The 13,987-nt window shown below is 37.3% G+C and overlaps 1 protein-coding gene across 1 annotated transcript in view; it reads right to left on the bottom strand.

Moving 5' to 3' along the window:
• Positions 1–3,453: 3,453 nt before the first annotated feature.
• IPO7 (importin 7) overlaps positions 3,454–13,987 on the bottom strand; it is a 32,788-nt gene continuing 22,254 nt past the window's right edge. The window contains exons 17-25 of the mRNA XM_009288806.2: positions 13,643–13,709; positions 13,440–13,565; positions 13,035–13,132; positions 11,500–11,595; positions 10,260–10,480; positions 9,950–10,155; positions 8,554–8,760; positions 7,443–7,559; positions 3,454–5,175 (exon numbers count right to left, since the gene is read on the bottom strand). Of these exons, the coding sequence (XP_009287081.1) occupies positions 5,078–5,175; positions 7,443–7,559; positions 8,554–8,760; positions 9,950–10,155; positions 10,260–10,480; positions 11,500–11,595; positions 13,035–13,132; positions 13,440–13,565; positions 13,643–13,709 (1,236 nt within the window). The 3' untranslated portion in view covers positions 3,454–5,077. The remainder of the gene's footprint in view (positions 5,176–7,442; positions 7,560–8,553; positions 8,761–9,949; positions 10,156–10,259; positions 10,481–11,499; positions 11,596–13,034; positions 13,133–13,439; positions 13,566–13,642; positions 13,710–13,987) is intronic.

Here is a 13,987-nt window from a genome sequence, read left to right as displayed (position 1 = left end):
GGAGCCGGAGGGAGACCGCTGGAAGGGTGCAGGGGCGCGGTGCCCTTGCGGAGGGGCTGCTCGGGGCAGGGCCGTGCAGGCAGGCCTGGGGGGAGTCAGCACCCTGTCCTTCCCCAGTCTCGTTATCTTCTGCTATTTCAGCCCAGCTTTTATGGATAAGGACTCTGTTTTTAAAGCTATGCTTGAGAATATTTGTCCTTAGGTGATTTTTTGGTATGGAAACATAAAATAGTCCAACAACAGCTCCTCTGGCAATTAAAGGGTATTACAGTTACTTAAGTAGATGATTTTTCAAGAAACCCCAACTGTGTAATTAACATGAGCTATCACCATCAACAGGACACTCGCCCTGTTTTATGGGGCTTACTTGACATTTCTGAACATGACCTATAAAAGAATTTAAGATTTTTTTGCCTGAAACTCCAGAATAATACTTCTAGATTCTTGCAGTCATACAAACAGCCAAAAATAACTTACTCCTTAATAGGCCTAATACAGAGCATTTTTCCTTTCTTAGTTTCAAGTTTTCCTTCCTGTTTCTTAATAGGAAACTTTCACCCAAAATACAAATTATAGCCATCAGTTTGATTTGAGGTACAGTAACAGTGAAATACCCAAGATAAAAACTTGTGTTTTGGGTTTACCAACTCCTTTATATTAATAGATTACTTGTTAACATCTCTGTCAAATCTTACAACTCAGTATTTCCCATTCTGACGTGCCTTCTGTTTCTAGCATCAACGTCTAGGAATGGTTATAAAAAGCAGAAATATGCAAACCAATGATACAGCATTTAAATAAACTACAGATTGATTGCAAAGTAATTTATAATCCGTGCCACAACACCAGACCAATGAAGCTTTTCCACATTCCTGGTTCTGGGTATATGGAAAGTCCCACAGAGCACAGGGAGGAGAAAAACCCAGCTCAAGGGACTCCACTCTGGCTTTTAAGAGTCCATAACAGCATAATATAGAGACCCTTGGACCTTCCAAGCTTTTATCAAATTTTGATAAACCTTTTTTTTTCTTTTTTACTACTGCATTCAGGTTAAAACTTGAATAGTGGATTGAGCAGAAATTCACAATTGTAGTGCTCTTCTCAACTACATTTTGTAAAATAAACCAGATGCCCACTTCTGTATAGATTTTCAGAAGCAGTGTTCATCCACTGCTGATCATATACCAAAGATAAAAACTTAAGTAGTAGCCCAAGTCATGGAAGACTGGTAAAGTCTTTACCAACATACAAAGCCTGGACCAGCATTACCTGAACTTGACCACATCTTTTAAATCAAACCCATACGTAGACAACGCTGGGTCTGCCACTAATACTGACTTTGGAACCACATCCTTCCCCCGGGAGCCTGCAGCACCCACTGAGGAGCTGTTCCCTCAGCTGCATTGCTTGGAGCCATCAGCAAGCACCAGTCCCATTGCTGAAAACAGAGAAGGATGCAGCCGTGTATTTTGGTGTTGAATACACACACACAGGGCATCAGCAGGGGTATGACTGCCTACAGCATGAACTACTTAAGTACAAAGTGCTTACAGTTTCTGAGCAGCATCTCAAGGGAGTTACAGGGGGACAAATTGAGGCCCAGGAAGTGAAAATGGTTAGCAAGAGAAAGTACGTATGAGGAAGGATGGAAAGGGAACTTGACGGAAACATGCAAAGATAAAATGTGCTCAGAAGCTTCATGATGTTCCTACTGTTGAGAAATGATAGTCGCAAGAGGAGGTAATTTCCTTTAGAAAAATACAACTTAACCCATTAAACTTAGCAGGATCAATTACTAGGCACAATTAAAACCATCTGCATGTTTATTGTCGGGTATTCTGTAATTAATCCACTGCAGACTTCTTGAATCTTGCAGTAGTAATTCTAGGCTACAAGAGATTTGAACAGAGCTTTGCTGTACTATGCTGACACCTATTAATAATTCTTTTAAGATAGTGATTTAGGAAAAAAGGGTATTAAATTTACCCAGTATGTCAACATTTTAAAAAAGTGTATACTATAAGCCTTTTGTATTTAACAGTTAAGAGAACTGTGGTTGCGCCTAACATTTCTGCTTGAAGAAATATTTTAGAGAGGAAAATACAAACCTTAGAGCTATGTAACTAGAACGGGACTCCCAAGTACTGTAAGAGTACAGCTACATTCAAAACACCACACTGAAATAAGTGAAGGTAAGGATTTGCTTTAGATGTTTATTAATCCAAGGAGATCTTCCATAATAGAAAAAACAGAGGCTTTCAATTTCCCAGCTCTTCCTTTAGAGTTGCATTATCCTTGAAAATGGAATAGATAAGTGCAAGTTCTAGGAGGAAGATCAATTTTAAATTTGACATAAGTGTATCACTGAAATTGATATATTGCATCACAAAATGCACTATCACCACCAACAACAATGCAAAATTGTTTTGCAATTTATATAAATACATTTCTTGGAGCAAAGGAAAGCAAAGTTCTAGATCCATTCTTAAAAAAGATGCTCCTTGCTAACCAGTCTAGCAACACATAAAAGCACCCTTGAAGAAAGACTGTATTCCTCACACCAAGATAAAATTCTTCCCTTGACTTGTGACTTGAAAAATATAACTGTTCCAGAAATGACAATGGCACTAAATTGGTGATTTTCCCCTCATTTTTTTCATCTGCTTTGTATATAGAGCCTTCTCACTGCTGCTCTGTCGTCTCTTCTGCCATGAGGCAAAAACGTCTCATCTGTCCTAAAAGGTTCTCCTGCATTTTTTGGGATGCATAACAAGATAAGCAGATACCCAAACAAGCAGATGTTCAGAAATTATTTACGTCAAACTGGGCATTTTTCAAGGTCAAGGAATGCACAGGAAGAGGCATGCTGTAATTATGTCTGTCACCTTTTTCTACAAAAATAAAACCTTGTCTAGAGATTATCTTGAGGCCAGAGTACACCTGTACATGCTCATGAGTTACACAGTTACCAAAAAAACAGTTCTGCTATATGTACTTGGCCGGTTAGCTAAAGATTCAAAAGTACTACCGTGGTTCTCATACCACTACTATAATGGATACTCTGATTCAAGGCTTAATTTTTTAGGCTTTTTCACATCAGATGCAATATCCACCCTTTTAAGTCCACAATTTGCTTTTAAAGTATCCCTTTGGTATTCGGCTAGGGCAACGTGGCATTATAGTCCTGGCTCAGTCTTTCACATTAGCACTCTGTGCACAGGGAATTGTATTTGCCAAAGAAAGGCAGACCAGAGAGGAGTGCCTGGAAAAACCCATTACACCTGCCCAGAGAAACGCTAGCGGTTGTGCAACAAATGGAAGGCAGAGCATGGTGCTGGTCAGCTTGTCAAGGAAACCCCAAACCACGAATTCCTGCTACTCTGCTGATGCAAAAAACCACACCACACAAACCAATTTTCTGAAGACTGCATTTTGAGTATCATAATATATATATGTGCATTTCATTTTTACAGATATAAACTCAGTTTTTAACCTGTTATTTAAATTTTGGAGGCTTACATTAAATTAAGGTAGCTTGTTTATTATCAATTGTAACAGCAGGTGACATTTTTATATAAAAACAGCCAAAAGAAAAAAAAACATTTGATTTAAAAGACCTGACACCAATGATCTCAAGGCAAGATCAAAAACCTATGGATTTTTGCTTTTAGAAAAGAAAAAGGGGGCATTTAAGCCAACCCATTCACAGCATCTCCCTGCTGGCTTCTTCATACAGTGGTTTTCATAGTGGTCCCAGAGGGAACTGTATTTTGCCTCTCTAGCTAAAATACTAGTTACTATAGCAACTTTGAAGGAAGAAAATTGTGGCTTCAGAAATGAAAGATTGGCAAAACTTCAAATACACTTGTCTGGATCAAGCAGACAACAGCACACACTAATGCTCGGAGTGCAAAAAGAGGGGGAATGAAATGCAACAGTAGTGCACCTGCACTACCACGTGCTGGAAAGTGCACCTGCACTACCATGTGCTGGAAAAAGAATATTTTGCAAAATTAGGGGAAAAAATTGCATTCATAGATCATAGCCCAGATTAGCCAAATTAAATTGTTGTGTTTTTAATAGATTGCATATATAGATGTTTCATCCACACACTTCAATCGACTCTTAAGAGCAGAACTTCACTATTTACCTGCTTTAGAGAAGATAACTTTTTCCTCAGTGCTTACAGTACACATTTGTATCCAAATTTCACCTTGTACAGTGAGATCTTTAAGAAAAACAAAGGACACGGAGGGTAGTTTGTTTTTTTTTTTTAGCAGCAATGAAATATCACAGACCCCTTTTTACATAACCGAATTCAAGTCACAACCAGAGGTGACTGCACCACAAAGTCACCAGGTACAAAACTGCTAGTTCATTTTAAATTAATAACTTGAAATTATTTTCCCCAATACATCCCTTATTTTTTATTTTTATTTTTTATAAACAGCAAACATTTTGCTATTTTTGTACATAGGCTAGCAGGCTTGTTTCAATATGAAAGTGCTAATTCATTTACAGATTTATCAGTTATGTAGTGCTACATTAAGTGTCCAATATTCTACATATGAACAATCTTGATAAATGGAAATGATGAAGATTAAGTAAGGCTATCTGATTACCTTAGCTTATTTACATTAAAAGAATAGACACCCAATAGGAAGGGAGAAAAGGGAAATAAATTGGGCAAATACTCATACCGCCACAGGTGTAAAAATTAAGTCTGCCTTCTAGCTTGTCCTGTAAATGAGACGTTTTAAATAGTCCTGCAGCCCATGCCTATTTTTTTTCCTCAGAAAAAGAAAAGCTGCCTTCATGACATCCCCTCTTGATTTCCGATTTCCAAAGTGTGTCATTTGAAGCTTTAAATTCAGATTCTTCCTATCTTCAAAAAACCCTCTGGTTTGCTTTCCAGTATTAGGTTGCATGATAAGGTCCCACTTCTGGGGCTTTTGTCCAATCTATTTATCAATTAGTTTAGAGTGAGTTGTAGATAACATGAACCAGTTCTGGAACCACTATTGGGAGGAACACAAGCTCTTCACTACAATCACACAGTAGCAGGAAAAGTGATAATTCAATTCATTCCCGGGGCAGGGCCTCCAAAATTAAATGAAGTTGGCACAACTGGAGCATTGAATTTGTATCCTCCATGCTTTTCAATCATTTTGGATTCTAAAACAAAACAAAAAAAACAGAAGGAAGGTATTTTAGTGTGTGTGTAGGGGGGAAAACAGATTAAGATTTTGTGACTGACCATTTTGAGTCTCTCTGAGATAGAGGTTTAACCTGGGGTTACCCAAGAAAGTAATCAGCACCCACAAAGTGGAAATGTGCCAGGCCCCAAAACGCAGATGGACTGATTATTTATTTATTTATTTTAATTTCTCAATATTGTTGTAGCTATGCTTAAATGAATTTATATTTGAAAAAGCCCACACTTTAGCTTTTGGACATGAATATGTAATTTTCACATTTCAGAAACAGGACCTGAATGAATGCTGGACTTCAGAACTTGCTAATGGGTGCCCAATTCTTTCTGATTAACATTAATAGACTTTTCAGTCAAATCAGTAACAGAGCACATGTACAAAAAAGCAGTACACAGATAGTAGCAAGGTTTTCAGTGTTCCTATCTCAATTCAACCATATAAGCAGAAATAGCCACTGAAGCACCAGAAAGAGACTTTTTAGTATACACACATTTCCCCGCCATACTCAAGCAGACAATTCGGAGTTTAGGCTACTAGACCATATAATATAATTCTGAGAGAAAACTACCAAGTTTATCACTTTTCATTTTCAACCAAACCTTAAGATCTTTAGGCATCTGAGGTCCACATATCCATCACCGTAACTAACAGTGATAGTGAAGCTGTCTGGTTTTACTAGCTGCATATTCCGTCCTTTGAAGATTATGGTAAGACTGGTTTTTACAAGCTCCAATGCATGGACAACTGAAAATTAGGTTGGTAAAGAGCAGATAGAAATGTGTATTTCTATCTACCTTTACTACAATCTAGATAATGCAGAAGACGGCTTATATTATTCCCAGCTCAAGATAACAATGCTTATTAATGTCTCATTTCCAGTCTAAGAGCTTTCTCCTACCTCAAAGTAGTTGCAATCTCTCTCTTTCTGGAAATACAGGACAGCTCATATTATCTAGAGGATCTGCATTTTGTCTGTTTCTTTGGAAACAGGCCAGAAAAATGTTGCCATGGCTGATGAAGGAGAACATGACCTGGGGAGCCATCACTTTGTTCCCTCCTAGCTCCACAGTGCACAGAAGACAAATCTCTTAGCTTATGGAAATTCTGCTTAGCTACATTAATGAGAGATAATTATATTCCAAATCCTTCTAACAGGATGTCCCCATGTGTGGTAGGTAGCCTAAATGGAATATCAGTATGCTCTGATAGTACGCAAGAATTTCCTGTAAGGATCTAGTTGCTCAAGTTAAACTTCAAAATCTGAACCTAACTTGCTCTATGAATAAGCAGCTAAAAAGAACCCAAAAAACCCCATTCTTTCTTATAAAATGCACAAGTAGAATATAATCTCATCAGTACAATGCCTAGTGCTTGACAGGGGTCACAGTGAAACTGTATTTTATAACCATTAAAAGTGGACGATTCTGGACACTTAAAGCTTTGTGAGGTAATTTCGGCTGTTTTCTGACAAAAACTACTTCTAAAATGTGCATTCTTACTACCAATCTTTTTATTGAAAGATTTCTGAACTTCTATTTTGAAACATCTTGTAGTAATTGCTCAATAACATGCAGGATGTGAGACTGGACTGATCACTCAAACTTCAGCCTTGACTTTAGGGAGCAATATATATTGGTTTACTCTCAAACACCTGGGAAAGCGTGCAAAAAAAAGAAGAAAACTGAAGATCTGCCCACTTCCTATATTTTTAGATCTGTATGATCTGTATTGAGGAATAACAATCTGAAATATTTAACAGGCTTAAAAATGTAGCTTTACAGATGGATACTAATTCCATAATTTGGTAGTTTCCCACCCATAGAATTATTGTCTGTCCTAGCTGGACTAGGTCACATCAGAAAATAATTTGTCAGCCACTTAATGTGTTTGTTACCATACCTAGAGTTCATCCACCTTCAGGTAATCAAATCAATTGTTTTCAGATCCAAGCAATTATGACAAATATGCTTTTATTTACTTGGCCACTTCATTAAGACATTTCTATCATTCCTTACACCTGTGGTACGCCATACAATTTGTGCATTGAGGCTTTGTGACCTGACAATCTTAAAGAGATTTCGAACATCTCTGGAGTGTAAAACAACCCTGCTTTGATGAAAACATTATCAGGCTTGGATTATAGGCATTTTCTGTATTATGCTTCTTGAGCACATAAACAGCATTCAAACAGTGAAAGAAGCAATTAATGGTATAAAGGAGGAAAAATACCATGTGCTGCCCGCCTCTGGTCTGCCAGAGTTGCTATGTCCTGCAATTGTTTTCTTTGTTCTTCATTAAGACCCTGTGTCAAAGCTTGGTACCACACAGGGTTACGATTCTGAATTGCTGCAAGAGAAAGAAAACATAAGCAAAAGGAAAGTATTCATTAAAACGTTCTGTAACTCAAAGCTTACTAACTCACTACCATTTTAATCAGAATAATACTCTGTTAGGGTTACATAATTCAAGACATTTAAAAACACTAATACAACCTCTGACCTCTTCCATCCCACCATAAATTCATTCAAGCATCTCCCCCTGCTCTGAAAGTTTAATATCGGTGTCCTGGTTTCGGCTGGGATAGAGTTAATGTCCTTCCTAGTAGCTGGTACAGTGCTGTGTTTTGGATTTAGGATGAGAATAATGTTGATAACACACTGATGTTTTAGTTGTTGCTAAGTAGTGCTTACACTAGTCAAGGACTTTTCAGCTTCCCATGCCCTGCCAGCGAGAAGCTGGGAGGGGGCACAGCCAGGACAGCTGACAAACTGGCCAAAGCGATATTCCATACCATATGACGTCATGCTCAGTATATAAACTGGGGGGACTTGGCCGGGGGGGCGGTGACTGCTGCTTGGGAACTGGCTGAGCACTGGTTGGCAGGTGGTGAGCAATTGCATTGTGCATCACTTATCTACACGTCTTTTAAATACCTCCAGGGATGGGGACTCAACCACTTCCCTGGGCAGCCTGTTCCAATGTTTAACCACTCTTTCGGTAAAGAGATTTTTCCTCATGTCCAAAATCATCATCATCATTATTATTTTCCCTTCCTTTTCTGTCTTATTAAACTGTCTTTATCTTAACCCACGAATTTTACTTTTTTTCCCCGATTCTCTCCCCCATCCCACGGGGAGGGGGGGGAGTGAGCAAACGGCTTTGTGGTGTTTAGCTGCCTGCCGGGTTAAACCACAGCAGTCGGCTTCCCTTTTCCAAAGAAGGAACTTGTTCAAAGCTCATATTGGAAAGCCTGTTTGGAAGCTTTCAACAGGTTCTAATTTAACTAAAATTAAGTTAAAATAACAACTTGTTGGCCAGGAAAGGAAATAAAGTTACTTACTCTGAAAAATTGTTTTAAATATCTGATATTCATCAATAGGGTTGTCTTCATCATCAATAATTGTGGAATAGCCTTCCAAAGCAGTCTCTTCAGCATCATCTTCTTCCCAGTCTTCATCATCTCCATCTTCACCTGCCTGTTTTGCTAGAATTTCTAGATATTCTTGACCATCTTCATCAATGTCATCTTCATCACTCCCCAATTCCTCTGAGATAAATATCACACACAAAAAGTTTATCTCAAGAATAGCAAGAACAACTCTTTAGGTAGGTGGCTGATTATGCAAAACAGGCAATAGAACTGATAACGGTATAGTGCAGACTAGAAAGGGGGAAGCTCATTTAACTCCTCTCCTAGTGCCATGGTCTTCCCCCCCCAGACACTCTTCCCTCACTTACACCAACTGTGTAAGTGGGAAAGGAAAATTTCTCTGTCACAAAAATGTATATACCGATAGTTTGGAACAGCACTTGATAAAACCTTAAGCAAAGCAATATTCGTGCTCCAAAGAAAGTTTGAAATAATTTGATGAAAACACTTTTAAAGGCACATTCAAAAGGGCTGTTGAAAAGAATGCTTGAGAAATAAAAAATGTAATAGTATGAATGATGTATAATGACAACAGTCTGGAGAGTCCAGAATTCAACAGCAGAGATCAAAAAGAAACTGGGCTTTAAGTAGATAGATGAAAACCAACAGATACTCCTTTGTGAGTGATTGTTTGGAACGGTTTTCCACACTCAAAGACACCAGGCTGATGACAGAAAGATAAAAATAGGGAACAAGAACTAAAAGCTTAAGCAGAGTATAGGGAAAGGTGGAAGAAAGAAGTATATGGGAAATTGTAGGTAATTTTGAACTTCATATGAAGAATATGGCAAAAGATGTGAAAGTTTGTGAAATGACTGTATGAAGAAGAAAGTCTATAAAGGCTGATGAAGTTGAGATCACATTAGTCCAGGAAAAAAAAAATATAACAAGAACTGTCATTTTCAATACACAGCTAAAACACCAGCAGCTCATGGGACAGTTTGTAATATATAGTCCAAACTGTACAATGGATTAGAAGGATTCCTGCAAACTCCTTTTACTGACTCTTACCCCTCACTCAAATGGGAAACATGCCCCAATAATAATTCCTTTCAGCAACGACAGCATCCACACACAAAAAGCTAGCTTGATGTGACTTTGAAGAGACAGCCTAGGAAGTTAGTTTTTAAGAGGGACCGGAAAGTAAGTCAGATATACTTCAAAGTCATTAAAAGATACCCAGTGTTCTACTGCAGCTTTTGATTTTTTGAATTAGGGAACTCTGAACAATTCCACAAAGGAACTCAGAATCTCCATCAGAAAAAATGAGAAATACAAAGTAACAGCGATGTTTCAGTGTCCATACCTGTTTCCTCATCTTCTTCAGCTTCATCATCATCATCGCTGTCATTTTCATGCTCTGCATGACAGGCATATGCTCTTTTCAATCCATTAAATAAAAGGATAAAAGCTGGCAGGATCTGGCCAGCAACTTGATTTAAAACCTGTGGTATTTGCTCCAGATCAATAAGAGCACACAAGCCAAGCACACACATCTTTCTATCATGAAGTCTACAAAACAAAAGAGTAAAAAAGTTGCAAGTTTTGTTATGATTACAAGCAGGTAATACAGAGGTGTATCACAGAGAAGAATCTTCAAAATTAGAAACACTTACCCCAAGAAACAGTCCACGTCATTAAGCCACTGTGTTATGAAGTGATTAGTGACAGGCTCCACATTATTGGGAAAACGAAGATTTTCCAATGTATTTAATAGTAAATGAGGATTGTAATACAAAGCAGCTATGGCAACCTGGAGGCACATTGTTCGCAGTTCACTTGTTTTCACTTCTCTGGTCAATCTCTCTAACGCAGCTTCCACAAATAAAGGTATGCACTGAAGAGTGAGACCATTACAAATTTAGTTACCAAAATAAATTTTGTAGTTCTGTATTTCACAGTAAAGTTGAGAAATGGCATAAAACCAGTCTGGCACATAAATACAGAGGGCATAAAATGGGAATAATTTTTAACTGCCAGCAGAGGTCATACACGAAGATGAAATGAAAAGGTGAAAAAATTTAATCTACTCTGAGCACAGGGATTTTCTGACATCATGCACAGTAGATGTAATTCCTGGTTCTATAATCTTGTGTTTTAAAAATGAAAAACAGAGGAAATGTGTACACTAGGAAGTCCAGAAAAAACCAACTTAGTCTTTTTTAATATCCACAACAAAGTCAAGAGCTATTACTAACATTCCAAGAAAACAGCTATTCAAAGGAGTAGTCTCTTCAGAGATGCCACACTGAAAAAAAAAATTTGCTACAGAAGATTTTCTTTGAAATAAATTAAAAATTCAAGTTTCCAGGGACCATATCCATAAGTATTAAAAAGCGTGCAAAAAATGTTTAAACAGCTATTATATACTGCTTGTCATGTACACAGCAGAAGCACACAAATTCATCTCTCAAATTCCAACTTTCGTATGTGCATAAAGACGACCCTGGTTCCTCTATGGCATTAACTGGCATTCTAGGAACTTCATTTTCATTCTTATTTATTTCAAGGCTATTAACTTGACAGATTGAATAATTTTCATGAAATATTCACTAGAATTAACTTAGAATATAATTAATTGACTTTTAGAACCAAGATACCCCTAAAACAGTATTCTTCCAGATTCATGAAAACACTTGAGTTTTGCAGTGTCCTAAATTCTGGAGACAGCGTACAATAACCCTCTAACCCTCTCTGCAGTGCTGTTAAATGAGTAACATTGAAGTAGAAGACAGGATTATTAGTCACACTACACAAACTTCTCGGAACAGAACTCACGTTAATACATAATCAATTCATATTTGAGAATAAAATCTTCTTAAAATATCAGTTGTAGCAACCAAAGTTGTTACCAACCTGATCGATGCCACGCCCTTTACACTGAAGAATAATTACTTCTAACAGCTTTGCTGCATGACATTCTGCATCTTCTCCAGCAACTCCTGTAAGGACCTGAAAAGTAACATTTACTGTTGATTATATCCCTTCAAGAAGTATTTTCTATATACTGCTTTGCTTTGAAAAGCTGATACAAATTTATCCACTCTATTACAATGCTAGCATAAACATCTGTCAGTGAAGCAGCCAAATCTACAGCAATGGCTCAGTGTCACAACTAGAAACTGAAACATTGCTGAATGCGGGTAAAACTAATCTACACGTACAAATATTCAATAACTCTATGGATGTAGAGCTTACAACAGTAACTGTGTAAGCATCAGCTGCAATTTTGCAAAGGTTTATTTCCATACACAAACCAAAAATTTTTCTAATGCATTCATGTACTGAATTTTGTAAAAATTGTATTTACAAATTTGGGATATCCAGTGGGAGGCCATGCAATACCTAAAACTTGTGTGTTGAAGATTCACTATGCTCAGCTAATAAAACACTAATGACTAAGAGTTTATAACAGGCTAATTTTCTTTTTTATATATAAAAAATGTTCAAGTATTTACAATCAGCCTAATCAGCCTGGTTGCAACTTGCTTTCAAACAAAGGCTGGCAAGAGTTATTCACTATAATATTTAAACATCTTCAAAAGAATTACTCAGAAAATACCATGGGCAGGGCAGCTGACAGTTCACCATAGTTCTTATATAGACACAACACACGATATCCAGAAGGGGAAAACTGAAATCCCCACAGATTACTATTAGAGATTATAAAATATTAACACCATCTTATAAAGAAGTGTTCATTTCCTCACATAGGGCTAACATTCTGGAAAGCTTTGTATTCTACATATTGATTGGATAAAGAAAGCCCAGTTGGTAGCTACCTATAATACACAGGAGCTGATAAGCTAAGTTAAATACAGAAACACTGCCCAAAAGTGACTGGACTGAGTCAAAACAACTGCAGTCTGCTCCCAGCTTTCATCACTGCCTTGACATGAACTTGGGAAAATAACTTCCTATTCCTATCCCTCTACTTTCCCTCCCTACTCCACTTGTTTTAGCTAATAGATTTAAGGCCTTTAGCATATGTATGGTATGTGGTATCCTAGCCATAGTGAGGCTACAAATCTCAGATAAAAGAAACCATCTACCTTTTGCAATATGCATATGCGGGTTTTGCACGCACAAAGTGTATTACACAAAACACGCATGCACAAAAACCTGGGTTGTTTAATCTGCTTTTGTTGTGTATGATTTACTTTTCCCTTTTAGCAAAAGCATATATCTGAAATTTGATGCAACCTCTTTAAATTTCTCTGCAATAACATAATAATTTGTGCAATCGCAGAGGATGTGAAATAGCATAATGCTTTAAGAGCAGACATCAAAATTCTTCAGTTTCAGTCTGCTGTTGTGGAAAAAAGTACCCAGTTTAACAGTGTATTACTTCAGAGATCACAGGTTTTGCTATCACAAAGGAATCTACTTACCTTCTTGCACATACTGTAGATCATTTCAAGATATTTCGTGTCTGACAGAAGTGTATCTGTATCAACAGTAACATAATTATGCAAGAGAGGCATCATGTCTGTATTAAAAGAATGATCACAGTTAGATATTGTTTGCATGTTTTATTAGACAAGCTGTTAAAATCAGGTTGAAATCTATGTATTAGTAAGTTAATTACAGTTCTTGCTTAACGTTTGTCAAGATAAGCGTGCATCTAGTCATAGATGCCTTAGCAAAACAAGTCTGGTTGCAGCAACAGCAGAATAAAATACTTCAAACATAACCTCACCTTAGTGTTCTCCTAACATTTCAGTCAAGATGCAATTGTATGGTTGAAATCACATATATGAAACCATTTGGCTTTCTGATTTATTTGTATTACTTACCAGTAAAATAATCAAAGCCATCCTGCTGAAAGACTTCAAAAACAAGAGGAAGAAGCTGCCACATTTGTGCAGAAACTTGTTGACAGGTCAGACTATGAGCCAAGGAAAAGATCTCCTCATAGAACTCTAAAACAAACAGAATCTAGGTAAATTTAATGCCAATCCCATACGCTTAAAAAATAAGCCAACAAAAGTACAGATACCTAATACATGCTGCTGCAAAACTGTGCCAATCACTTGCAAACAGATCCCTTCCAGCTGCTGGGTAATCTGAAAAAAGGAGATTTATGACTGTTTTGGAGATTAAATGAAACACATTTTACAGTAAAATTACTTAAGGCAGTTTATACAATATAGTCTTCTGAAAACAATTCAAAATTTCTCGTGTTTTACAGCACTTAAGATATAAAAGCAGCACTCAGCTAAGGATTTGTAAGATAGCTTTTAATACGAGGTGGTTTTGGAATATTCTTTGAATATTGGAAGAATCTCATTATAGGGTATCCTTTAGAAAGAACAGCCTGACAGTAACCCTATGCAACAGTTCA

The sequence above is a fragment of the Aptenodytes forsteri genome, unplaced genomic scaffold (assembly GCF_000699145.1).
Source record: "Aptenodytes forsteri isolate BGI_AS27 unplaced genomic scaffold, ASM69914v1 Scaffold8, whole genome shotgun sequence".
NCBI classification, from domain to species: domain Eukaryota; kingdom Metazoa; phylum Chordata; class Aves; order Sphenisciformes; family Spheniscidae; genus Aptenodytes; species Aptenodytes forsteri.
The sequence above is the reverse complement of the archived record's forward strand: the minus strand, read 5'-3'. Positions and strand labels throughout refer to the sequence as shown.